General features: G+C 58.1%; 2 protein-coding genes across 12 annotated transcripts; one reads left to right on the top strand and one right to left on the bottom strand.

The window, feature by feature from the left end:
* Positions 1 to 301: 301 nt before the first annotated feature.
* Positions 302 to 5,696, top strand: CCDC24 (coiled-coil domain containing 24). 11 transcript variants are annotated; one of them, XM_036348627.1, is made up of 8 exons: positions 302 to 738; positions 938 to 1,134; positions 1,370 to 1,486; positions 2,158 to 2,235; positions 2,811 to 2,865; positions 3,351 to 3,417; positions 3,525 to 3,603; positions 5,572 to 5,696. In XM_036348627.1, the coding sequence occupies exons 1-8, from the start codon at positions 613 to 615 to the stop codon at positions 5,639 to 5,641; spliced, it is 789 nt and encodes a 262-aa protein (XP_036204520.1). In that variant the 5' UTR covers positions 302 to 612; the 3' UTR covers positions 5,642 to 5,696. The 11 variants fall into 11 exon arrangements, with proteins under 11 accessions (XP_036204520.1, XP_036204516.1, XP_036204511.1 ...); XM_036348618.1 differs by lacking the exon at positions 5,572 to 5,696 and adding an exon at positions 3,688 to 4,260 and having other exon boundaries at positions 313 to 738; positions 2,161 to 2,235; XM_036348619.1 differs by lacking the exon at positions 5,572 to 5,696 and adding an exon at positions 3,688 to 4,260 and having other exon boundaries at positions 315 to 738; positions 947 to 1,134.
* Positions 4,218 to 25,601, bottom strand: SLC6A9 (solute carrier family 6 member 9). The gene is given in 14 exon segments (XM_036348612.1): positions 4,218 to 5,497; positions 5,593 to 5,763; positions 9,725 to 9,825; positions 9,914 to 10,013; positions 10,119 to 10,253; positions 10,325 to 10,562; positions 10,966 to 11,069; positions 11,151 to 11,285; positions 11,529 to 11,661; positions 17,770 to 18,040; positions 18,417 to 18,548; positions 19,164 to 19,320; positions 25,511 to 25,570; positions 25,572 to 25,601. Coding segments are annotated over 14 exon segments (1,959 nt in total). The 3' UTR covers positions 4,218 to 5,305.
* Positions 25,602 to 25,893: the final 292 nt, after the last annotated feature.

Below are 25,893 nucleotides of genomic sequence, written 5' to 3'. Positions count from 1 at the left end.
ATCCAGACCCTGGGTGTGTTGTGGGAGGGCGCCTGGCCCGGCCCCTGGCCCCTCCGAGCCGGGTCTCCAAGGGGAAAGGTTTACTCTGCATGGCCTCTGAGCCAGAAGAGGCAACGAAGTAAGCAGCTCCGCGGGCTCAGATTACTCGGCTCTTCCACCTGTCCCGCCCGAAGTGGCCAGGGATGAGACCCAGGTACGTGGGGTCAGGACCCTTCGGATCATTGGGTGGTTCAGACCCCCAAACCACCCATCAGTTGCCGCCGGACGCCCAGCGAGTGGGTGCGGCTTTCCAGACCCGGAGGGGGCGGGGGCGGGGCCTGGGTGGCGGCCCAGTTTCCCGGGTGACGGCCGCGCGGAAGAGGCGGGACTAGGGCCCTGGTCACTGGCCGGCGCCTGGGGGCCGTGACCGGGAACCGCGACCCCCGAGAGTCAGCCGGAGCCGGGAGAAGAGCGCGGGGCCGGGTAATTCAGCCGCGGGTCCCGGCGGCGGAGCCCGGGTGCTGCTCGGCAGAGGCGGGCGAGCGCCTCCCCGGGGGGTGGCCGGGCCCGGGCGGCCGGTCGGCCCAGCCGGTCTGAGCCCGGGACTCGCGTGGGGCGGCGGCGCGGCGGGCCATGCCGGGGGAGCCCCCGTCGCTTTGGGAGCTGGTGGAGGAGCACGTGCCGCTCCCGGAGCGGCCCGAAGTGAAGAGGATTCTGGGGGAGACGATGGTGGACCTGAGCCTGGAGCTGCGGGCAGAGGTGGGGCGAGTGGGAAGGTGGGCACACGCCTGGCCGGACCCCTGACTCGGGTGATTTCCCATCTACTCTGGGTTCTGGCTCTGCCGGGTGACTCGAGGTCCTGTGGGACCCCCCCCACCCCCCCGCGTCTTGTTTGACTCCCTTCCTCCCCCGTCCCCGCCCCACCCCACCCCTTCTCACCTGCCTTCCCTGGCGCAAGGTGTCTCAGCTCCCCTTGCAGGTGGCGATGTTGCGGTCTCTGCTCCAAGAGGCGCGGTCCTCCCGAGCCCCCGGCTCCCGCCCCACCTCCGACCCCTCCTCCCTTCTGGCACCACCGCCCCTGCTGAGAGACCTCGTGCGCCGGGAGCTGCGGCAGCTGCTCCAGTGTCTCCGCCAGAAGGCCATCTATGAGGGCAGGTGGGAAGCTCACACCTGGGGTTGGGCCCGGTCCCCAGAACCCAGATGGGCTCGCTCTAACCCTGACAAGGGGCCGTGCTTCGGCTTCGGGAACAGGTGGGAGAGCCGAGTAATCTGACCCACGGAGCTGATCACTTCGTTGCCTCCTCTGGCTCAGGCAGTGCAGAGTAGGGGTGCCTTTCCTGTGGTTCCCTGGAAGGAGACCCTGAGTGTTCTTCATGTGCACCTTCTGCAGGGACCAGACCCAAGCGTGGGTCAAGTATAGCCCCAGGGTGCTGCGCTTTGCCTTGGAGGAGCCCCGGTGTGATTTTCCAGCACAGGAGGTGTCCCAGAGGCCAGCTGGTGAACCCAGGTAAGTGGGGACAGGAGAGGAGGGAACCTGTTTCTGCTCGGCAGAGGGTCCCACCCGGCTCCATACAGGAGCTCCTGCTCTGAGGCTGGACACTTCTACAGCCACTGGTGATAGGCATGAGCACATGAGGGTGGCAGAGGCCCAGGAGACACCTGCCCAGCCTGGGGGCCCACAAGGCCTCCTGGAGAAGGTGACTGGTTTGACCTGGGTCTTGGATGAAAGAGAGAAGAGCAGATGAAAGAGAGAAGAGCTTTTCAGGAAGAGGGGACACTCTATGCAAACATGGGTGGGAGGAAAGGAGGCCGTGTCCAGGAATCATTTGTCCCTCAGGCTTACGGAACAGGAGGGCTGGGAGGGAATGAGATAAATGAGCAGGGGCATGCTCATAAGAAATGAATGGCAGCAACTCGTTTAATTCTCACAACCCTGTGCCCTGTGAGGTAAGTGAGGGCCCCGTTTTGCAGATGAGGAAACGAAAGCTCAGAAAGAAGCATCCATTTGCCCAAGGGCGGCAGAGCCCATGTGCAAACCTAGATTCCAGAACTCCTCCTCCTCGGACTGTATCATATTGCTTTTATGAGAAAAGACACAGAGTCGTGTAAGAGCAGTGGCATTGTGTCCTGAAGGCCTCGGGCAAGGCCACACGGGGTGACACTGCCTTCATCTCCCAGCAGCAGTCACAGAGACCTCCGTCTCATCAAGGACCAGTTGGGCCTGTCCAACATTGACCGGGTTGCCAGACACCTGCGGTGAGCCCCCGGGTGTGTAGTGGGGGTGGAGACAGGGAGGGGACTGGATAGATCTGGAAGTCCTGGGACTAGGAGAGAGGAGAGGAAGGCAGCATACCTGAGGGGTAGGGGGGACGGCCCACTAGAGTAAGGCTGAGAAATGGCGTGGGCAGGTTGCTGCCAGGAAGTAGCCAAGTAGGAATGCTAGCAGGGGCCATGGCCCGAGGATTTTTACCTTGAGGTGAAGTGGGGGAAACCACAGAAGAGTTTAAACAGGGGAAGGGCTGTGATGTGGAGGAGAATAGAGGCAAGAGGTGTCGCAGGCCCGGTGCAGTGGTACAGAAGAAATGACAGTGTCTGTCCGGGTGGGCACTGTGAGGTACGCAAGGAGAGGACACATTCTTCCCAGGAAGAGGCTTGGCAGGGGCTGGAGGGCCATGCTGGGCAGCCCTGGGCAGCAGAGGGCAAGGTGGGCGGAGAAGGGAGGGCCTGGAGGGGGCTTGTGGTGGGGCTGGAGGCTGGGGCTGTGTGGAGGGTTGCGCTGAGACCCGGTCCTGCGGCACTGGCTCCGGCTGCTGCACTCCCACGTGTCCCAGGGGCCTCCTGGAGGAGGAGTGTCACACCTTGGAGAGGGAGATCCCCGTCCTGCAGGTGAGCTGCAGCCCTGCCCCCACCCCAGCCTTTCTGCTGAGTGTAGACAACCACCTCTCACCTGGTGTCTGAGCCCGTGTACATGTGGGTCTGTGTGCGTACATGCATATAAAGGCTGCGTGAGTCCTGTAGCCACTTCTCACATGTGCTCTTCTTGTGTGCGTGAACCCAGAAGCCCGAGATTCAGGTTGAGCCCCTAAGTCCAAGGTCAGCACTTTTCAATCAACCTGCTAGATTTGCTCTCCAATCTTTTGCCTTTTTCCTAAGCCTGGGTCTGGTCCAACCACCCCCTTGTCAAGCTGGGCTTTTCAGGGGGTTGGGGGGTGGGTAGTGTTCTCCTGGGGGCTGCCCTCAGGTGGTGGAGACGAGGGTGTGGCGTGGGCTGCTTCTGGGCCCTGCCAAGATCTTGCTTGGCCTCTGCCTCCTGCCCTGGCCTGTCCCACCCCTGCTGTGAAGCGGGGGCCCTGAGCCAGCTCTCCCTACAGCGCTGCCTGGAGGCGTGCACAGGGGCACGCCAGGCCTCTGAAGCAACCCTAGAGCCCACCCTGGCAGGTGAGGAGCCTGAGCAGGCCCCCGAGTTCCCAGCTTCCTCCCCACGCCCCCCCTAGACACACCCCAGAAGAGCTGGGTGCCGTGCCTCAGGCATTCCTCTCCCCCAGAGCTACAGGAGCAGAAGGCGGCCATGCAACAGGAGCTGCAGGCACCTCTGCGGCCTTCCTGTGCCTCCCCCAGCCACAGGTATGCCAGAGCAGACGGACAGCCTCACAGGGTGGGCAAAGGGTCCGGCGATGGCCCTCTCACGGCTACTCCTTGTTCAGGCAGCAGCCCTTGGGGTCCTCCAGCCAGGGCCTCAGGTCCTTGCCTTGCCTCCGCGGAGCTGCTGGAGTTTGGGCAAGGCCTCTCCAGTGCCACCTACCTGCTCCTCCTCTGGAACGCAGGCCTCCAGGCCTGGCTGCCACCTGCCGCTGGGGACGGAAGCTCCAGTGCAGCCCCAGGAAAAGGCCAGCTTCCACCTCAGTGTCCAGTGCAGTGCCCCAGGCCCCGACCTGACCGCTGGCCACAAAGTAGGCTCTGGCTTCTGGACCTCGCCCCGCCTGCTACTGCCACCTCTCAGTTGCCATGGCCTCGCCTGCTTCAGATCTTGTCTTGGATAGGACCCCAAGGCTGTCCGTCTGTCTGACCCTCCTCCCACCCCCTTGCCAAGTCCCTGGTATCTGGTCCTGACCATCACGGCCTTTGGCCTCTCTCCTCCCAGGCTTTCACAGAGCCTGGGTGTAGACAGTGCAGAGGTCTCGTCCCAGCCCCAAGTCTTGTCTCCCTGCGGGACTCAGACAAAGCACAGTAGCAGCTCAGAGACAGGAATAGAAATTTCATTAAAATCTATGGACTTTAAAATCCTAGTGGTGCACGATGGACAGGGGTGGGTGGCGCACCGTTATTGCTACAGAGAATTAGAGGCGGCTCTTCCGGGGCTGTCGCTGCACAGAGGGACATGAGGATGGACACACGGACACTACAGGGCTTGGGGAAAGGAGCTCCGGCTCCAGAGAGGGGATGGTGCACACGGGCTGGAGCCATTTGGCACGTGATCAAGGGCAGCCCGATCTGGGAAGACTGGGCCTTTAGCCTGGTGGCGGGAGGGCAAGGGGGTGTCATGTAGGGTCCCTTCCCCTGGGCTCTGAGCTTAAACCTCGTGCTGAGCAGCACTCCACCCCTGGCCCCCAGGAACTAGTGCTTTGGGCAGGCTGCTGAGTCACGGGCCTCTGCTCACGAGGCCTGGCAGCCAGGCTGCAATGAGGCGCGGGAACCCCAGAGCAGCTGAGTGAGGTGCAGGCCGGCCTGGAAGACAGATGGGGCCTGAGGCCTGGGGCAAGGGAGTGGCAACCACAGATAAGACAGTTTTTACAAAAATAATTACACAGACAAACAGGGCTGGGTGGCACAGCCTGACAAGTAACACTGCACAGCCCCTCTCCCCGCACTCTGCCCCCAGGTAGGAAGATCCAAATTTGCCCGGGCAGAGGCTGGGATCTGCTCTGAGGGCAGGAACACTGGCCAGGAGGCTGGTGGCCCAAGGACAGGGACAGGTCGGGGCTCACCCAGAGACTCAGCTCAGGGCAGAGTGTGGGGTCATCAGAGGCCACATAAAGCACGGCAGGCCTCTGGGGACCTGGCCCGAGAACCCCTTCAAAGTGCTTTAGCCCCCAACCAGCAACCCTGCCTTCTCCCTCTCCTGCTCCCCCAGCTTCCATCTTGGCATCCAAAGGACCTGTAAACACTGGGGACACGAGCACAGATGACCGCCCTAGCAGTGGTGGCCAAGGTGCCAGCAGCCGCCCTGCGCAGGGCATGGCGGGGCAGGCGGTGACACCTGTCCACTGCCTCCCCAGTCTCTGTGGCGGGAGCACAGGTGGGGCTGCGGCACTCCCAGCAGCTGTGCTCATATCCGGGAGTCCTGCAGGCGGCTTCCGTTACTGCCCACTAGGGGGATCTGGGCCTTGTCCGGGTGCAGTGGCTGGACCTCCAGCCCGTCTTCAGGGGAGGGCAGCATGATGGGGGCGTAGCGCCCAGTCCGGTGCTCCAGGAGGGCGGGGCCCCAGTCTCGACTTGGCTTTGTGGCATTTTTCAAACGCTAGGGGAGGGGAGGGGCGGGGCAAGGCATGTCAGAGGAGAGCCCTTAAGCCCCATTCATCCACCCCTTCCCAGTGCATCTGGCTCCCCCCTCACCTGGAAGAAGGTGTCCCCTTCTGTGCGGCAGAGCTGGAACAGGGCGTAGAGTGGGATGCAAATGACGGAGGACAGCGCCATGAGGAAGCCGATGGCCACTGCCCAGCCTGGATACTGGTAGTGGTTATAGGTGATTGGCCGGTACTGGATCACCGTGAAGATGAGAATGAACTGCAGAGAGTGGGGGGTGGGAGTGGGCATGAGCCTCACCCAGCCCCACCCAGGCCTCAGGCCTCCTATCAGCACCCCCTCCCTTCCTCTCCAGTTTCCCAAGATAAAAAGAGGCATTTGGGGGAGGGCAGGGCCAATGTCAACGTTTGGGTGGTGGAAGAAGCAGATGGAACCAGGGTCCAGGGCATGACAGGCATGTACGCACGATGGAAGGGGAGAGGTCTGGCTTCCCTGTAATTCCGGTCCAGCCAGCTGTCACCTTTGGAAGTCAGTTCTGCTCAAAGACTCGAAGCAGCTCCCTTCCTGGCCTTTAGGGCGTTTACTTCCTCACATCGAGACCTCAGCTTATCTTTCTGGCCACGTTCCCCTTGTCTGAATGTCTCAGCTACACCCGGCATTTCCCACCCTTTTCATTTACTCTGGAGAATCCTCCACTGCAGCTAAGCAAATTCCACCTCCTCCAAGAAGCCGCTCCATCCCAGGCCAGTGTGGCTCAGTTGGTTGGGCGTCTTCCCGTGCACCGGCAGGTTGTGGGTTCAATTCTGGGTCAGGGCACATACCCAGGTTGCTGGTTCGATCCCCGGTTGGGGCGCTTGCGGGAGGCAACCAATCCATGTTTTTCTCTCTCTTTCTCCTTTTCTCTCTCTAAAATCAAAAAAGCATATCCTTGGGTGAGGATTTTATAAATAAGTAAATAAATAAAATAAGTAGAAGCCTCTCCAGATTCCCCATCTCCTCCCCCGGAAAGGCAGTTCCCATCGGCTAAGCATATACTTAATGGTCCCCATGGACCTGGGAGCTCCTGAGATTGCATCAGCTCTGGCTCTCCAGTGCCCAGCACATGGCCTGGCACAATCTCATTTGCTGATTTGAACTGACCTGTGCAGGGAGGTGGGAGCATGAGGGAGAGGGAAGGCAGAGCCCGTGGCCTATGGACAGCCTGGGAGGCTCCAAAGGCTGGGATGACGCGTGTCTGGCTGGGGATGCTTCGGGAAGAGGCGAGATGAGACATAAAGCCTGGCTGCCACAGCAACAGAAAACCTAAAGCCGTGGTTCGCAAACTTCGGCTCGCGAGCCACATGCGGCTCTTTGGCCCCTTGAGTGTGGCTCTTCCACAAAATACCACGTGCGGGCGCGCACATACAGTGTGATTGAAACTTCGTGGCCCATGCGCAGAAGTCGGTATGGTGTCAGATGGGCACTCATTTATTTGGGTGATCACTTTGTAAAGTATATAAATATCGAATCACTATGTATAATAAACTAATATAATATTGTATGTCAACTATAATTAAAAAATAAAACTAAAGGAAGCAGAAAGATGATGGATGGGCCAATGGCTCATGGGCCACCCAGAGGGCCTGGGTGTATGTGTGCTGCTCCCCAGCAGGGCTCAGCATTTGCCTCCTGAGCTCTCAGCTGAGCCCTAAAGCTCAGTCTCCCCCAGCCTTCCCAGTGACCAAATTCTGGAGGTCAAGACCCACATCCATTGTGAGGGCCCTTCCCGGGACACTGCACATAGTAGGAGCTTATAACAAGTTTCCTGAATGAACCTAGAACCTGATCTAGGTTGGACAAATCCCTTAACTGAGCTGACAAAAGGATGGAGTTTGTCAAAAAGAGCTTTTCAGAAATGTATAAACAGCCCTGGCTAGTTTTTCTCAATGGTTAAAGTGTCATCCTACAGACCAAAGGGTCTCGGGTTCGATTCTGGTCAAGAGCATATACCTGGGTTGCAGGTTTGATCCCCGGGCAGGAGGCAACCAATCAATGTGTCTCTTTCACATCTATGTTTTTCTCCCTCCCTCCCTCCCTTCCACTCTTTCAATGGGAAAAAAAAAAAAAAAAAAAATCCTCAGGTGAGAATTAACAAAAGAAACAACAACAAAAAAGAAATGTAAAAACGTGTCCACAGGGCCTGGAGTCCTCACCTTATGTTTCTTCTTTTTAACATATTTTTATTGACTTTTAGAGAAGAAGGGAGAGGGAGAGCTAGAAACATCAATGAGGAGAGAGACTCATTGATCAGCTGCCTCCTGCACACCCCCACTGGGCATGTGCCCTTGACCGGAATCAAACCCGGGACCCCTCAGTCTGCAGGCTGATGCTCTATCCACTGAGCCAAACCGGCTAGAGCTACTCCCCTTATTTTAACTTCAGCCTGACTTTCTGTGCACAGAGAGGACGCTGCCCACTTTCCCTAGCTCAAAGATCCTGGACCCAGGCCGAGGCTGCCCCTATGGATCCTTTCTGTGCCACCTCCTTCCTGCCCCTGACCTGCCTAGGCTGGTGCTCCAGCTCTCTCCCCAGGGGGGCAGCCTCCTCGGAGCTGCGGGGGATGAGCTCCCCTCAGGCAGGGCCTGGGCCCCAGAGGGCACGGCGCTTGGCGGCAGTGCCTGCCCTCCCGGCCTCTCACCACTTACAGGAGACTTCCGCTCCTCCTGTTTCAAAGCTGGGCCAGTGGCCAGAGCTGGTGCCGGTGCCAGGCTCAGGGAAAATCCCACACCCCATGTGCTGGGGCCTCAGCCCTCAGGGGCCTTTTGTTCAGAAACATGAGCCAAAGTGAAAACACGATGCTCAGCTCCCTGTGGCACAGAGGAGTCGGGTGTGACAGGGGCACGGCTCTGGACACTGCCCTCGCCACTGGGCTGACCCCTCTGTCACTCAGAGATGGCCCTGCCTCTTCTCCGTGGAGTGACCATTACACTATCAACCCCCTTGCTCCCACTTCCCACCCTGAGCATAAAGCAGCAAAATCTAAAGGCAGTAATAACTCCTCCCGGTGGGGTGTGTAGGGTGGTGCTGGCCCAGCACGCGGACTCCAGACTGGACTGCCTGCTTAGGATAGTGGCACCGCCTCTTATTGGCTGAGTAACCTTGGGTCAGCTACTTAACATCTCCGTGCCTCAGTTTCCTCATCTGTCAAGTGGGGATCATAAAGATACCTCGGAGAGTTGTAGTTCATCCTATATAATAAAAGCCTAAGATGCTAAGTGTCCGATCATCCGGTTGTCTGTTCAACCGATCAAAGTGTAATATGCTAAGACCACTCAACTGCTTGCTATGACGTGCACTGACCACCAGGGGGCAGATGCTCCCACTGGTAGGTTAGCTTCCTGCTGGGGTCCAGCTGATCAGGACTGAGTGAGAGGGGCCGGACACGCCCTGGAGCCCTCCTGCGGTCCCTCCCCAGCTGGCCAACCTCCCACATCCCTCCCTGGCCCCGATTGTGCACTGGTGGGGTCCCTCAGCCTGGCCTGCGCCCTCTCGCAATCCGGGACCCCTCAGGGGATGTCGGAGAGCTGGTTTTGGCCCGATCCCGCAGGCAGGCCGAGGGACCCCACTGGTGCACAAATTCGTGCACCAGGCCTCTAGTGAGTTAATATATAAGCTGTGTAGAAGGTGTTGGGAGTTCTTGCCACCAATTCAGCTCCCAGATGGGTTTCCCAGGTACTGGGTATTGGTGGAAACCAAGACCTCCCTCTCCCAAGTCAGCCCACCGCAGTGCCTGAGAGGTTTTTAGGCTGCCTCTGATCCTGAGCTGACAGCTGACTCGGGCACAGCCTGCTTCCGGGACACTCATGCATTCACACCACGGACCCCGGGCACCTTGAGCACCTGGGCTGTGATGGGTTGGAGGCAGATGCTCAGTGCGGCTGACAGAGGCTTCCACCAATATCAATAATGGTTCCTGAGGCCGCTCTGGGGACCCAGGGAGGGAGGGCCGATTCAGCTGCTGCCGGACTGCTGTCCCCTTCCAGTCAGATTCAGGGTTCTGTGCTCCCTTCCGAACTCAAGGCCAGGGCCAGGGTGGTTCTGAGCTCCGCACGCCTGTCTGACTCTATGTAACCTCCTTAGACTACAATGGCCAGAGTGTGGAGCCCTCATGGGAGCGCTGGTTCCCACGAGGACACTTGCCAAGAGGCAGCAGGATAAGGGAGAGGTCAGCCCAGGAACTTACGAAGATAATGGCTGGAGAGACGAAGCGCCAGCAGATCTGGAAGAAGAAGGGCGGTGGGAACCCCAGCATCATCTTGATGTCCTGAAAGTAGTTCTCGTGCCCTGGAGAGAGGGGCGTCAGTGGCCAGGCAGGACGGCGTGGGCAGCCCGGGGCTGGGGCTCGGGAGGCCGTGGAAGGTTGGGCACTTACCGTAGATGTACATGATGGACACACACATGATGCAGGAGATGACGACCAAGGAGAAGCTGGCCGCATAGTTGTCCATTAGCAGCAGCCAGTAGATGCCTGCCTGCGGGCCGGCGGGCAGCCGAGTCAGGGTCTGTGGCTAGGTTCCCAGACCCGGTATCCCCTGGAACCCTGGCAACACCAGCCCAGCCTCCCCCTCAGTTCTTACTTGGCTGGTGAGGGGGATGCCCAGCAGGAAGCCAGCCACGGCCACGCCCAAGGTCACATAGGTCTTTTTCTGCAGGATCCACTCGTTCCCCACCTCATCCACAATGGCTGTCACCAGCGTCTCTAGGAGGCAGAACTGTAGGGACGGCCATCAGAGCAGGGGCCCGAGCTCTGCGCCTTCCCCCCTTCCCAATCCGCCCCACCTACCTGAGTGCCCAGCCCCAGCAAGATGAGCATGAAGAAGAAGAGCAGGGACCAGAGTGGGGAGATGGGCAGCAGTGTGAGGGCCTCTGGGTAGGCCACGAAGGCCAAGCCAGGGCCGTGGTCTGCCACGCGGGACACGTCCACACCCAGGTGATTGGCCATGAAGCCCAGGATGGAGAAGATGACAAAGCCAGCATAGACGCTGGTGGCGCAGTTAGTGATGCTGATGATGACGCTATCCCTGGTGGGAGGAAAACAGGCCAATTCAGGGCATACGGCTTGCTCCCCTCTGCCCTATTGGGGCCAGAAGAGGACTTGGAGACAGGGCAACTTCTAGGGATGGAGGTGTCCCCAACCTCTTTTCTGGTCTGCTCTGGACCTTGTTAAGTGGGCCTGAGGCTCCTGAGTCCTCACAGGTCCCTGGGACATCACTGTCCCCACCCCTCTTCTCTCTCCTGTCAAGGTTCTCTCTCCGTTCTCCGATGGCTTGATCCAGACCCAGCGTTCCCAGGACCTCCAGGCCATGAGTGGGAGGGAGGGCCCTGGTGGGCCAGGAGGCTGTGCTGGATCTGGTGGGCCTGGGGGAGCTGGGGTCAGGCCGAGGAGAGGGCAGGGAATGGGCCCAGGGCTGGCAGGAGTCTCACCGGTAGCAGTTGTTGTGGAACTTGTTGTAGGAAGCCATGGTGATGAGGCCTCCCCACGCGCAGCCCAGGGAGTAGAAGATCTGGGAGGCAGCGTCCCCCCATACCTGTGAAAAGGGAGCTGTGGTCAGAGGCAGGCGCCTCTCTGCCCCTCCCCGTCCCTTCCAGGTGGCCCCTTGACAGCCCACCTTGGCCTCCAGAATCTTGTCCCACTGTGGGGTCAGGTAGTACATGATGCCTGTGAAGGCTCCTTCCAGGGTCACGCCGCGGACGAACAGGATGGTCAGCACCACATAGGGAAATGTGGCCGTGAAGTACACCACCTGCGCAAGACAGGCCCGCTGCGCTCCTCTGGGCTCTTCCCGCCGTGCCCGCCCCCCACCCCCACCTGCTCTCCCCCCCTGCTCTCTCCCCCTCCCCCCTCAACCACCACTCATCCCTCCCATGGCCCTTCATCACCCCCCTGCACACACACACACACACACACACACACACACAGCCAGGCAGGGGAGGCAGGGCCTTCCTGGGGGCACAGACCCTGAGACCCTGGCAGGGGAGGCACTTACTTTCCCTGAAGACTTGACCCCTCGGATGAGGCAGAGGAACACGACCACCCAGGAGACACAGAGGCAGCCGAGGAGTGGCAGCCTCACCTCCCCAAAGTTCCCGATGTCGTCGGACAGCTTCAGCACGTAGAGCCTGGGGAAGGGGAGACTCTGCATTGAGCAGCAGCCCCAAGGCCCAGCAGCACATTCCCAAGGCCCAGGCCCCGCCTGGCAGCTCCCGTCTTTCTCACAAGGAGCCCACTCGTGAGACAGGAGCCACCGTGGGGACCCAGCTCCCTGCCTGCTGTCCCAGGGCGTCCACTGCTTGCGGCCTCTCCCAGGACCCCCAAAGGCCCCTAGACGCCACGCTCCAGGCCTGGGCCAGACCTCCTCAGCCCCTGGGGTGTGGAAGTCTCTCTGTCCCCACTCAGGCCCACCCCAGGTCCTTGTTTGTACATTTCTCCCTTCAGAATGTCCTCTCCTCCAAACTAGATACATCCTAGCAGGCGTCACCTCCTCCAGGAAGCCTTCTGTGATCTCTTCATTTACATTAGTCTCCTCCATCTCTGATGAGCCGAGGGAGGCAGCCGAATGCTGAGTAGGCTGCAGGCTCAGGAGCACACAGGCCCGATGCCACGCCTGCATATGCATGGGTCTCTGTGGCCTCTATGCCACGCTAGCGGGTGCTCTTTCCATCACCTGGACATTTGTTTGTCAGGCCCTGTGCTAGGTGCTGGGCATACAGACTGGATCAGGCATGTGGGCACCGCCAGGAGGGGCGTCTCAACCCTATGGGGAGGAGCACGCTGGAAGGCTTCTCAGAAGAGGTGAGGTTTGAGCTAAGGCTTGAGGAATGGGGAGGAGGTGGGTGAAGAGAAGTGGAAGTGCATGCCAGGCTGAGGAGAGAGCACATGGCAAGACGGGGGGTCCTGAAACAGCACGGCCCAGCTTGGGCTTGTCGGTAGAGAAGGCGAAGACACCAGAGCATATGAAGCCATGAAGTCAGGGCTAAGTTTGAATTTTATCCGGAGGGCAATGGGAGCCTCTGACAGGTGTTTGTAAGAGCACTCCAAGAGTCTCTTCTTGGTTTAAAACCTTGCAGCAGCTTCCATCTCTGGCCATGGAAAAGCTAAAGTCCTTCCAGGGCTTATGAGGCCCTAAGCCAGTGGTTCTCAACCTTGCTAATGCTGCGACTCTTTAATACAGTTCCTCATGTTGTGGTGACCCCCAACCATAAAATTATTTTCCTTGCTACTTCATAACTGTAATTTTGCTACTGTTATGAATCGTAATGTAAATATCTGATATGCAGGATGTATTTAGGCGACCCCTGTGAAAGGGTCGTTCGACCCCCAAAGGGGTCGCGACCCACAGGTTGAAAACCGCTGCCCTACGTGATCTATTGCCCCCTATCTGCCATCTCTCCGATCTCCTCATTTGCTCTCCACCTTGCTCACTGTTCCAGCTGCATTGGGCTCCTTGTTCCTTAACCATGCTAGGCATGCCCCCACCTCAGGACCTTTGCACATACTGTTGCTTCTGTCTGAAATGCTCTTTTCCCAATATCCATATGTACACATAGGTATGTGGCCTGTGCAGTGACACAGGACCCTATGTTTTAAAAGGCCTAGTGCTTAGTTTAATGTTCTACCATTGCCATCTTGAAATTCTTAATACATTTGAACAAGCCTCATATTTTCATTTTGCACTGGGCCCACAAATTATGCAGCTGGGTTTGTCAACATGGCTCCCTCCTTTCTCACTTCCTTCGGATCTTTACTCAGGGGTCCTCTTTGCCAAGCGGCCTTTTCTAGCTACCCTGCTTAAAATTGCAGCCCTGGCCCCAGCCCCGCACTCCTTACCCACTTCTTTGCTATAATTTCCTCTGCAGCACATGTCTCCTTCCGTTATACTATAAAGTTTGCCTATATATTTTGTTTGTCATCTTCCCTCTTTGAAGGCAGGGGTTTTTAACTGTTTTGCTCACTGATGTACCCCCCCAGTGCTTAGCACAGTGTCTGGCACACAGCAGTGCTCAATACATATTTGCTGAATGAATCAATGGACGAACATTGTGGTAAAAGAATTGGGAGGTAAAAAGGGAAAACCTGGACAACTGTGGTTGGTACAATTGTCCAGGCTACAAATGATGAGCAAAAGACAAGCTCTTGAGCCTCAGTTTCCTCATCTGTACAATGGGTATATTAACACCAACCCAGAATAATTTGTAGATAAATTTAGGTAAATACAGGCTCCCTTCTTTCCCCTCTTACAGTTAGGACCTCTCAACTTAGCTCATTCTTAGCTATTTTCACCCCCCCCCCCATCCCAACCCCCAGACTAGTTCTCAAACCTCATGACATTTTTAATGCCTTTTGATGAGATGTTACTCTGTACCTCATGGGACAATGTTGCCAGACCTGAGATTTGGTATTTGCTTGGCGAGTCTTCCTGTTAGGCTTGTAAGCACCTTGACCTTCCTCTCTCCCTCAAATCTTCCCTCAGGTCGCCCTTTCACACAGTGACCTGCAGAGGGCGCTGTCCAAACACTTCCCCCTCCTGCCCAAGGCCTGCCACTGCCATGGTTCATTCAAGAGGCATCAGAGCCAGGCCCGGGGCTAGGCCCTCTCCAGGCTCTTTGTTGATGGAGGAACCTAAGACATAGGATGGGAGAAGTTGAGGAGCTGTGGGACCACCAAGGAGGGGCTCCTGGTCCCCTTCAGCAGTGTTTGCCAACCACTTTTTCTTTGTGGCACATGCCATGGTAGAAAAAAATATTTTTGGCTCATTGGGGTAGACAGACAAAGAAATTCAAACCTGAAGTCAACTGGGCTGGGGACCCCGGGCTGCCCAGGCCGGGCCTGACGGAGGGCACATCGATGTTGAAAAGCTCTGCCCACCAGAATAGCCAGAGGGTCCTGCAGCTAGTACGGAGTCACCTCACTCCAAACACCAGCATCCAAAGTAAAGAAATCATTTCTTGTTCAAGAGACTTTTAACCTTAATTATATATGTTAAACTGACAGTGTTATATACTATTTTTTTATTGCAATATTAGAGATTAAAGAGTTTAGAAGGCTAACCTGGGAGCCAAATAATGAATTCACCCTTTATTTTTATGGCACCATTTTGAGTTTTTGGTTTGGTTTTGATTTTGGACCATGTGCTTTTGAAATTAAATGTTTAACCTAAAAACTCTGGGAACCCAACATATTTACCAGTCGGTTCTTGACGCAGTACATCTCTGGACTAATTCTGCATTAGTTTTAAATTTCCCAAACCACATGGTAAATACCTGAGAATAGGACAAACTTGCCTATTCCCCCCCGTGGCCCCTTGTCTATTTCTTTGCATCTCCAGCAGTGGCAATCATTGTGCCTACTGTTCTTAGTGATTTTTGCTGCATCGTCTCATTTCATCTTTTTTAAAAACATATATTTCTTTATTGATTTCAGAGAGGAAGGAAGAGGGAGAAAGAGATAGAAACATCAAGGATGAGAGAGGATCGTTGATCGACTGCCTCCTGCATGCCCCCTACTGGGGATGGAGGCCGCAACCCAGGCATGTGCCCTTCAGTCTGCAGGCCGACGTTCTATCCACTGAACCAAACCAGCTAGGGCATCTCTCATTTCATCTTTATAACAATAAGGTGGGTGTTGTAAGCATCCCCATTTAATAGAGGAACAGCTAAGACTTAGAGAGGCTTGATGACTTCCCAAAGCCACACAGCTGGTAAATGGCAGAGCCAGGATTTGAATGAGGTCTGTGTGACGCCAGAGTCGCCATGAAGACACTGGGAGAGGGGTGCTGGGATCCGAGTCCCACTGGGTGTCGGGTGCTGTGCTGGGTACCAACAGAGGTTGCAGGGTGAGGGGGCCTGGTCACGAGCTTAGGGCTATGAGCAGGAATCAGACCAGCACGCAGAGGACTGTAAAACAAGACTAAATAGTAGGTGGGAGAGGGAGGACTGTGGGCCAGAAGGGTGAGCAAGAGGCTGACAAGGGCTCAGAAATCTGCCCTCAGGGCTTCTCTCACTCTAGAGAAGTTGTTTAATCTTTCTTTTGATTTGCTTTCCTCATTTGTAAAATCGGAATATTTTATAACATCTGCGCAAGCTAGCTAATAAGGTTGTGTGGGGCTCCAATGAGATCACGCAGCTTTCCAAGGGGGTGTTGGAGGGTGTGGACCAAGAACACCTGCCGGGTAGCGTTGGCCTAATTAACATCAGGCACCAGGCACAGAGGAGCCAGATGGGACCTGGAGCATTTTCCTGATGCAGCAATGCTGCCTAGTTCCTTAGCCTCTGAATGCTGGTCTCAGAATCGGAAAAACAGGGATGATAGTATTATCTGAGATAATAAGCCTGGCACACAGTAGGTGCCCAAGAAATAGGGGTGCTCACTTCTCTCTTCCTTTAGAAGCCAGCCTGGGCAGCCCTCTCAAGGGTCACTTTCCCAGGTTCTCCAGGAGGGGGCATCGGGAAGCCATCCTGCTGGCAGGGACTCCAGCCTGGTACCGCAGCTCCCTGGGCAGGCCTGGTTCCAGCCCTGGCTGAGAAGTAGAGTTCAACTGCGCCCCCCCCTCCCCCCAACCAGTTTTCTTCGTCCCCTCTGATTGCACTGGATAAATTCCCCAGAGCTTTGCCCTGGGTGGCCCCACCGGGCTGGGAATCCCTGGCAGGCCGCCCTATGGCAAGCTCTCCTGGAACTTCTGGGGGATGTGGGTGGGGCTTTGTGCATCTGGGAGCTTCTAGAGAGGTTCACCCCCAAGGCTAGGACAAGTCGCCCCGTCCACATCATGTCTAAAATGCAGAACACAGAAGTGGGTACTTATTTGCTTGGTTCTCCCATCAGATGTGAGCTCCATGAGGCAGTGTCTGTGTGACTCCCCTCCCAGTGCAGGGCCCGGGACCTTGCCAGGTGCTCAGGAAATGACCTGTCCCGTGACTGACGGAGTCTTCCCTGTTGTCTACATAGTGACCCCTGAACCCCAAGGGTAGTGAACCTCTCGGCCCTCTTTGAATGTCTACAGCCCAGCATGGGAAGCTGGGCCTGGGCAGTGTGAGCTCGGGGACTGGGCTTAGAGGATGTGGATCTACTAAGACTTTGAGTATCACTGGGGTCCTGGCCATCTCTCCGATGGCTCTCGTGACCTAGAGGAGAAAGCCTCAAACCCTTAGCCTGGCCAGGGAAGCCCTGCACCATATGATGCCCGCTGGCTTCTTCTGTCTCAATACTCAGTGTCCCACCTGCCCCCAACCCCAGCCCCATTTGTCACCTCTCTGCCTCTGCTTACCTGCTCATTTCTCCCAACCCCTTCTCTCCCACCCCTGAGAAGCCTTCTTAGCCACATCGTCTTGCCTCCATCCCCTTAGGACTGACCGTGACCTTGTGGTGCCCCCACCACAGCCCTGCACATTCCTGCACGAAGCACCTGCTTGCGGTGTATTAGCTACCTGTCTCCTCACTGGACGGCCAACTTCTCAGGGCAGGAGCCCGAGGCCATTCACACCGCATGGGCACACAGGGCCTGGCAGGCTATGTGGTGTTTGTAGAGTGAATGAGCGAGGCTTACCCATCAGCACCCAAAGCCTTCTGCCAACAGGTTCTCCAGCTTGACATAGAGAATTTCTTCCGGGATGTTCTTACAGCCACCATTGGGACAAGGTGTTCCAGCAGCTCTGAGACTCTGGTCTCCATTACCACAGAGCACAGTGGGACCTGTCTTTCCTAAGCACAGCTTTAGGGTGACAGCCCCAGGCTCAGGAAACTTCCATGGCTCCTTGTGTTCTGCGGCATTAAATCTAAGCTTAATTCTCATAGGTTCTCCAAGAGGGCCAGTGTGCCCTCCTAGGCCACCTCACGGCCATGTGTTCCCCACATACTTGTTACTGTCATCAGAACAGGTTCCCCTCGGGCTCAAGACCAGCCGTTGCCCACCTGGGCCCCAGGGCCTTTGCTCGTACTGTCCTCCTTACCAGGAAGCCATCCCCCTTTTCCCTGACTCTCCTGACTGCTACCTCATAAGGACTCCACAACTCAACATCCCGTCTCCCAGTGTTCTCTGGTGCGTCAGCCTCCTCGGAACAGGCCGTGAACTCCTTGCACCTCTTCCTGCACCTCTGCCTCACTTGGCGCCCAGCAGAGGGCTGACCGTGCTGCAGGCACCCTACCGACTCTGCGGACGGTTGCCTAATGGTGAGAGGGAGGGCGGAGGGTTGGCACCAGGTGTCCCTGCAGCCCAGGTCCAAGGGGGGCCTCACCTCCAATACTCCTCGCTGGGGCTGGTCCTCTGGAGGGTGCGGTTGAGCAGGTGGGAAAGGTTGCTGGGCAGGGCGGCAGGCTGGGAGCCATTGGTGAGGTTGGAGGCGTCCAGCACGCCGGCGCAGTCGGGGGAGTTCCAGGGGTTATTGCAGTAGGTCCAGGGCAGCACGTTTGTCATGGACGAGAAGAAGTAGTAGAAGGCGATGCAGATGACCACATTGTAGTAGATGCCGATGTACGTAGACACCACCATCATGCCGTAGCCCACACCTGGGGGAGGGCGGGAGAGCAGCAGCCTCACACATCAGCTGGAGGAGGCGAGGTTCATTTTAAAGGGCCGAAGGGGCAGGCTTTCATGGAAGGCCACAGAAGGGACAGGTCAGGGCCTTGGCAAGGACAAGCTGGGGGGGTGAAGGGGTTTTGTGTATACACGTAAGTAGGAGGGAAGGGTGGAGGCCAAGCAAACATGGATCCCAGCGTGTGTCCATGGCCTTGTCATTGATGTGAGGCATGGGGTCAGCATGAGGGCTCCACAGGGGTTGGCAGTGTTTGTACAGATGGGTGAGGCTGCACAGCCCCCATAGGCCCGTGCGTGTGTGTGTGTGTGTGTGTGTGTGTGTGTGTGTATACCCAGCCCAGGCCTCACCTTTGAACATGGGGCTGATCCTCCAGACCCCCAAGCAGCCCTGACTTGCAAACTGGCCGAAGGAGAGCTCCATGAAGAAGAGAGGGATCCCGCAGAATATCAGCATGATGAAGTAGGGAAACATGAAGGCGCCTGGCAGGCAGGGAGAGGGCGGCTCAGGGGCAGGCTGGGGGGATCCCTCCCTCTTCCTGCTTGGAACCCAACAGCCGAACCTCTGTAATTGGCTAGGATCCAAGGAGGGTGTGCCTCGCACTGAGCAGGAGCCGGGGTCTGAGGCTACGACCCATGGCCTGTCTTTGATCTTGTCAGAGGCTCCCAGAAAGTCTGCTCTGAGCAGAACCCAAGCCCCAGGGCACCATGTTGAGGTGGGATTGGATGGCTTAGCCAAGCAATTTCATAAACATTCGTTGCTGGGATCCTCAAATGTCCCTGATCTTTTTGGGGGAGTGGGGCGGCTATTGAAACACGGGATAGAAGACAGGGAACCTTGGGAGGTTGAGGTGCTTTCCTCCACCTCTCTTCACCTCGAGGGAGCAGGCTGGCAGGGCAGGCCCAGAAGGCAGACTGCCAGGGTCGGGGTGGCTGGGCCTTAGGTAAAGGGCATCAAAGCCAGAGATGGGGCCGAAGGAGATCAGGGTCGGAGGCCAGCCTGTGGGGAGTGAGGTCTGTACCAGGGGGGGCTGGCCTGGGCCCTGGTGAGTGGGCGCTATCCAAGTGGGTGGTCCCTGCCCTGTGCCCACTGGGTACCTCCCCCGTTGCGATAGCAGAGGTATGGGAAGCGCCAGACATTGCCCAGGCCCACGGCATAGCCCACGCTCGTCAGTACAAACTCGATCTGGTTGCCCCAGTTGCCCCGTTTGAGGTTCTGCTCCCTCTTGGTGGCCTCGCTGGGCACAGCACCATTCTGTGGGGACAGGAAAGAAGTTACCATCAGCAAGGCATTTGCTTCCATGCCTGGTCCTCTGCTCCTCCCCCAGCGGGGACACCATGGACCCTCCGAGCTCCCGCCCCCCACACTGGGCTTCGTCTCTGCTGGCAGGAGCCACAGCAGACCTGGCAGAAGCGAGAGCAGGGAGGAGCGGCTGCCAGAGGGCGCCAAGTGGGGCTTCCCTCCCGAGCCCCCAAGCACCCACTCCAGGGCACCATCCCACCTGAGGAGCTGCTGCCAATGACTGCCAGGTGAGACACTGAGAGCAGCTAGGGCAGGGAGCACCCCAGCCCCAGCCCCTCAAGCGTTCCCTTTGCTCCCTGGGTGAGGACCTGGGAGCAGCTGAGCTTCATACCAAGCAGCCAAGTCAGGCTGGGCACAAAGGGGCCTGTGTCCAGACGGCCCCCCCACCCGCCGCCACCACATTGCCAGGCTGAGCACGCTGCCCATGACAGGCGGCCGCAGAGGACGGGATGCTGGACCCCTCCCCCAGCTGAAGTCTTTCCGGGGGGCACTGGGTGGGCTGTGGGGCAGGGAAAGGGGGAAGCAACTGAGCCGGGCCAGAACTGGGAAGGGCATCCTGGGACTCAGGATGGGGGAGCCCAGTGGAGCCATCTCGATTGCCCTGGGCTGGGGAGGGGGCCCTGGGGAAGCTGACCTGAGCTGGGTGGTGCCGGCCAGGGGCTGGGGGAGGAGACCAGAGTTGTAGGCACCACACCAGACGTGGAGGACACTCTGCTAGGGGAAACAGAGGGCATGACTCCAGGAAGGGGTCTCTGAGCTGAGAGGGACCCTGCCGAAGAGGGGGCTGGTCAGGAGGGGCCGAGGAAGGGATTTGCCCCAAGACAACGCCAGACCTGCCTGGGGAGCTGCAGGCCCGGCTGGGAGGCCGCGCTGACGGCAGCGCCTTTGGGACCCGGGTTGGAAGTGGCTGCGAGTCCCTTTCTAAGGGGGAATGTGCTCTTTCCCAGCCATGCCCCTTCCACCTCCCAGGTGAGCGGGAACCCCAGCCACCCTGAGCCGCAGCCTCGGGGCTCCGAGGGGTCTCACTAAGAGACTTAGGGACCCCATGTGTCACCAGAAAAGCACAGAGACACCTCGTAGAGATGGGCTCTTCTCCGGAGAGACACAGACAGGAGTCCCTGGAGAGCACCCAGGACCAGAGACAGAGCGGCTCGGCCTCTGAGGGAGAACAGGCAGTGACGCTGACCCTCGGCTTGAAAGGGACGCATTCAAGGACAACCGTCCGTTAGCCAGTAAACAAAGAGGCCGGTGCTGGGAAATGCTGGCGGACCCTGACACTGACTGACAATGCAGAGGGAGGAAGGGCTCCAGGGGACTCGGCCTTCGGGACAGGCACTGGGAAGGCAGACCCAGGGGCCCCACGCCCAGCGGATGCCCCGGCTGCCCACCCCTTGCTCCCGCACCCCTTGCTCCGACCGTGGGCACATGGGGTCCCTCTGGGCTTGCACACCGTGGACACCCTTGTGGAGCAAGTGTCTTGCAGACCTAATGCAGCACTGTCCCCAGCAGACGCTAGCCCGCACACCCCTTGGGAGTTTTGGGGCACAGCCCGAGGAGCTGTGGGGTCTCCTTCAAGAAGCACCCGGAGCAACTTCTGTCAGCCTGCGTTCATTCATTTATTGATTCATTCGTGCAACCATGGAGATTTACTGACACCTGCCGTGTGCCAGGCCCTGCACCAGGCACGAGGCATCAAACAATAAGCAGACACCCCACCCACTCATTGCCAGAATCTAGTGAGGAGTCAGCCATCGACGACATAAATAAACCACGTTTTACATGCAACTGCAACCTGACCACCAAGGGGCATTTCTCAAGTCGCAGGAGCGTGAAGGAGGACGCGGGGTGGGGGTGCGGTCAGGGAAGGCCACCCGAGGCAGAGGCTTGCAGGCCAGTTTGGCTGTGGGAGACGGTGGCTCACAGCCCAAGTGTGCCCTCTGTGACAGGCCCCACAGAATCCTGCCCAAGCCTGTCACCACCTCCCAGAGCCTCCTTTGGGACAGGCCTAGCAATACCGCAGGGTCAAGGGGCATTTTTTCAGGGGGTGTGAGGCCTGCTTGGGGTAGTTCATTCATGTCCTAACAAATCTCAGCCAAATAGGCTCCTATACATTGACCTACAGTAACAGTTCCATCCTGTCCAAGGCTCGTTTACTTAGGGGCACAATGGGGGATTGTGGCAGCTGCAGAGTAAGTGGGTGGGGTCACAGGGCCGCGGTTACGGCTGTAAAAGAGACAGCCGAGTGTCCAGGATGGCCTCATGGGCAAGGCGAGGCTAAGGCCCCCGGCAGGCAGACACCAAGGTCCCTAAGGCTTGCGGTTTGAGGCCTCTCTCCTGGCTCCAGCCCCCACAACCAAGTGCTGCAGGAACAGACTTAGATCTCTGCGGTCTGCTCCCTCCCTGGCATGGATGGGGCCGGGAGGGTGGTGATGCTCCCAGCCACGCGCCACAGGCAGCCGCTTGACTGAGCCCTCGAGAGCCAGCGTGCTCCGTTAATGAGCAGCACATAACTGATCATGCGCTAACCAGGCTGCCACACCGGGTGGCCGGAGCCCCCGGGACCGGGGCCTGGAACGAGGGGAGGGGGGGAGGTTGGAGGGGAGGAGCTGGGGCTTGCACGCTGGTGGGAAGTTACCCACAGCATTAGGGGTCAGCTGTGCAGAAGGAGCTGGAGGTCAGGGAAATGACGCGCCGAAGGTGGTGCCAGCAGCTCCCAGCAGAGGCAGCACCCATGTCCCACGGGGGGCGGGGGGCGTTCCCTGGCCCTGGAGCTCGGCACTGTGCCCCCACCCCCACCCCCGTGGGAGCCTTGCCCACAGCCAGGCCTCTGACTTCAGTTCCAGCACAAGCCCCTGGAGTGGTCGCGGGTCTTGGCTGGTGGCGGCTCAGTCCTCAGTGGGGGACACAGCTAGCTACCCTTGTCCAAGAGCACGGAGGAGGAGACCTCTGAATCGCACTGGGTGGGGATAGGTGGTTCCCGGAAGTCTAATTCCCTTCCTTCTCCAGCCCCCCTCTGGGGACTTCCTGCTACTTCCTTCCTGGGCAGTGAGGTCCCTGGCTGGGGAGCCTTTTTCAAGGCCACATAGTTTTTTGTGCCTTGTATGATCTTCCCTAAACTAAGCCTCTCACTTTTTGGATCTGCTGGGTGGACGGCTGTATCACTGATATTATTATTATTTTTTTTTAAAATATATTTTTATTGATTTTAGAGAAGAAGGGAGAGGGAGAGAGCGATAGAAACATCAATGATGAGAGAAAATCATTGATCAGCTGCCTCCTGCATATCCCCCACCGGGGATCGAGCCCGCAACCCAGGCATGTGTCCTTGACCGGAATCGAACCTGGGACCCTTCAGTCTGCAGGCCGATGCTCAATCCACTGAGCCAAACCAGCCAGGGCCACTGATATTATTAATAACTGGCACTGCCGTGGTCCCCCACCCTGAAGTTGCCCACGAAAGAACCTCTTTGTGCTCACGGTGTGACCCAGACTGATGGCCCGGCTGCCTGACCTAGCTCAGCCCCACCAACTGGCCGGGCTCCAGGCCTCTCCTGCCCGTCACCGTCTCCCACTGTCTGCCCCTCACTGCTCTCCCTTCCTCACACCTTGGAAGTGAATTAAACCATAGTGGCCTGGGGCCCTTCTGGGCGGGCCCCTCCTCCCCAGACTCCCTGGACAGCCCCCTACCATCCTCCCCGACCCCCCCACATTGGCCTGGTGGGTGGTCTCCAGGATGGGGACTACCCTGCCTTGTAGGCGGGCTCCCCCAGGCCAGGCAGGAGGCAGGCTTTGGAGCTCTCTTTCTAACGTGACCGTCAGATGCCCCCTCCCCATAGAAACCGGCATTGAAGCAGCAGTGTCCTCCCTGCACAGGACTTGTGACCTATCTTGGGTTAACCGCCCCCCACCCCCAGCAGTCACTTACGTAAGTCCTTCACATAGCCCTCTGCCCGGCTTACTCCCTGCTCTAGATGAGCCTCTGGGATTAAGGCTGTTCAGCTTTGAGGGCAGAATCCGGGTCTCCCACTGTGCCCTGGGCTCGGCAGGGCCCGACCCTGCACTGGGGGTTAGAACCTGGCGTTCTGAAGCCGGCTCCCCCAGTGACCCTGGGCAGGGCAGCTCCACTCTCAGCATCTCAGCAGCCTTACCTATGAAATCACAGGAGAGACTAGACAACCTCAGCAGACCTAGCACTGCGTAGTTCTGCCTTGCCTGGAATTTTGCTATTTCTGACTCTCTCCTGTTTTCCATTAGTTCCCACTAGCTTTCTAGACTTAAAAAAATGTTATTGCTTTTCTTTCAGATTATAAAAGCATTATAAGCTTAACACACACACACACACACACACACACACACAATTAGAAACTACAGGAAAGCGTGAAAGAGGAAACAAAGCTACAAAGGCTGCCCTCAGAGGTGACCAGCCCACAGGATGGACCCCTCCTCTCTCCATGCACGACTCAGAGAACCCAGGTTTCCAGCCTGGGCCGCAGCCCCCTGCGAGGGCTCCCGACTCCCGTCCCCGGGATCCGCGCCCCTGGGTATTTTTGTGAATTGTGAGCTCCCCCTCCTGCTCTCGGAAGACGCAGGAATCCTGGAGTGGCCTGGCTGGGCGGGCCCCCTGGGACCCCGAAGGCTGCTTGTTTGGGACTCTGCAGACCCAGGGTTTGCTCATGGGACGTAGTCCATCCAAGACAAACTTTACGGAGGAGAACGGGCAAGACCTCACATCCCAGACTGACCGTGAGCCAAATCCAGATCACTGGCAACTTTCTCCGAGCCCCAGGGGGAAATTGAAGCAGAACAGCCATTACGGTAAATTGCGGCGGCCTCAGAAGAGCCCGCGACCTCCTGACACCCCTCGCTTCTTGCTTCCCAAGTTCTCTCCTATCGGTCCAGGGCCTGGCTGGCCCTCAGCTAGCACCTGTCCTGCAGGGACAGAGCCTTCCAGCCTCTCTTATCCAAGCAAGGGAGAGTCAGGGCCGCAGCCAGAGGAGCAGGAAGGATCATGGGAAAATCTACCTGAGGCCAATCAGGGCACAGGGGCGATTAGTGCCTCGTTCCTCAAGGAAAACCTCAGGGTAATCTCTAGGCACCCCTTCCCCCCTAACCCCTCAGAGTCCAGGCCTCATACAGCAGGTGAGAGGCCAAGGACATGCCTTGTGCTATTTCATCCCAGGGCCATGATGGGCAGAGAGCAACCTGCCAGTTTGGGGAGCAGCAGATGGAAGACACACCTCTCAGTCATGCCAGGCTCTGCTCCAGGCCTTGGGGAGCAGGAACGGGGGCATTGGGTGGGCCCTACCTCTGCCCTAGAGAAGCCAGGCAACCTGCTCCAGGCGGCGGCAGCTGTGGGCAGTCTCTACCCGAGTTGGTTGGCAGCGGGCTGGCATGTGGAAGTGGCCTTGGTGTTTGACCCTGGTAGTCCTGGGGTTTGAGGGCAGCTCTGCATCATGCTTCTCCCCAAACTGACCCACACCTCTCCAGAGGACATTCCTTCTCTTGCCTCCTGAAGGTCAAGTTAGGATGCCCTACAGGATGGCGGGTGGCTTTCCTGGTCCCCTTATTCTCGCTGCCATCAGCCCCATTGTGCCTGACAGCCCTGCCCATCCCTAACTTCCAGGGATGAGGGCCTGCCAGCACCCACCCTACCGGGCACTAGTGAACACTCCATAGGGTCTCACCTTCCAGCTAAGTTTCACCCTGTCCCCTTCCCCCACCCTCACCACCGAGTCCATGTACCATGTACCCTGCCCCCTCACCCCCGCTCCCCATAGGAGTAACTGCCGTGGCAGACAATGGGGCTGTATTGATTAGTACAATTCCTGGGCACCTCCGGTCCGTCTCCCCGGGAGCTGGGACAATGCAGCTTTGATACACAGAGCAGATTCTCAGCAGGTCCTTGGGCTGGGGGAGCCCTCACACCCCCACTGGCCTCCCCCGTGTCCCCACCACATAGCTAACTCTTCCTGCACTCCTTTGCACAGTTGCAACTTTCTGGGTCACTTTGGCTGGTGTCTGTCTCGCCCGCTGGCTGTGCCTGCCCCTCCCTGGCACAGATCACTCAGCCCCTCTCCCCACCCCCAGTCCAGCCTCCCAGACTGCCTGGCACCAGGGCTCGACCTTCTGGAAGGTGACTGACCTGTTCTGGGGAGGAGGGGGCCACAGGTCCATGAGCCGCGGCCATCCTGGGTGAGCACTCGGAGAGGAGCACGCGTGTCTCCACCGCTCATTCACACCTCTGCCAGCTCCAGGCGACACTGCGCATCCCCTGCCTCTCCCACTGCTGGCTGGGCAGCAGCAATTACTTTCACCTCATCTCCTCCCGGAGCTCGGCCTACCCCTCCCCTGGCCCTCCCCCTCCGGCCAGTCCCCATGCAGCCCAGCGAGGGTGCTCCAGAGCTAGAGTGAGGCATGGGGCTTGTTGTGTTTTTCTCTTGTTCCCAGCAAGTTATTGGAACAAAACACACACACACACACACTCTCTCTCTCACAACCACAGAGTGAGGCAGAGCGAGCTCAGGA

This window comes from Myotis myotis, unplaced genomic scaffold (assembly GCF_014108235.1).
Source record: "Myotis myotis isolate mMyoMyo1 unplaced genomic scaffold, mMyoMyo1.p scaffold_m19_p_2, whole genome shotgun sequence".
NCBI classification, from domain to species: domain Eukaryota; kingdom Metazoa; phylum Chordata; class Mammalia; order Chiroptera; family Vespertilionidae; genus Myotis; species Myotis myotis.
The sequence above is the reverse complement of the archived record's forward strand: the minus strand, read 5'-3'. Positions and strand labels throughout refer to the sequence as shown.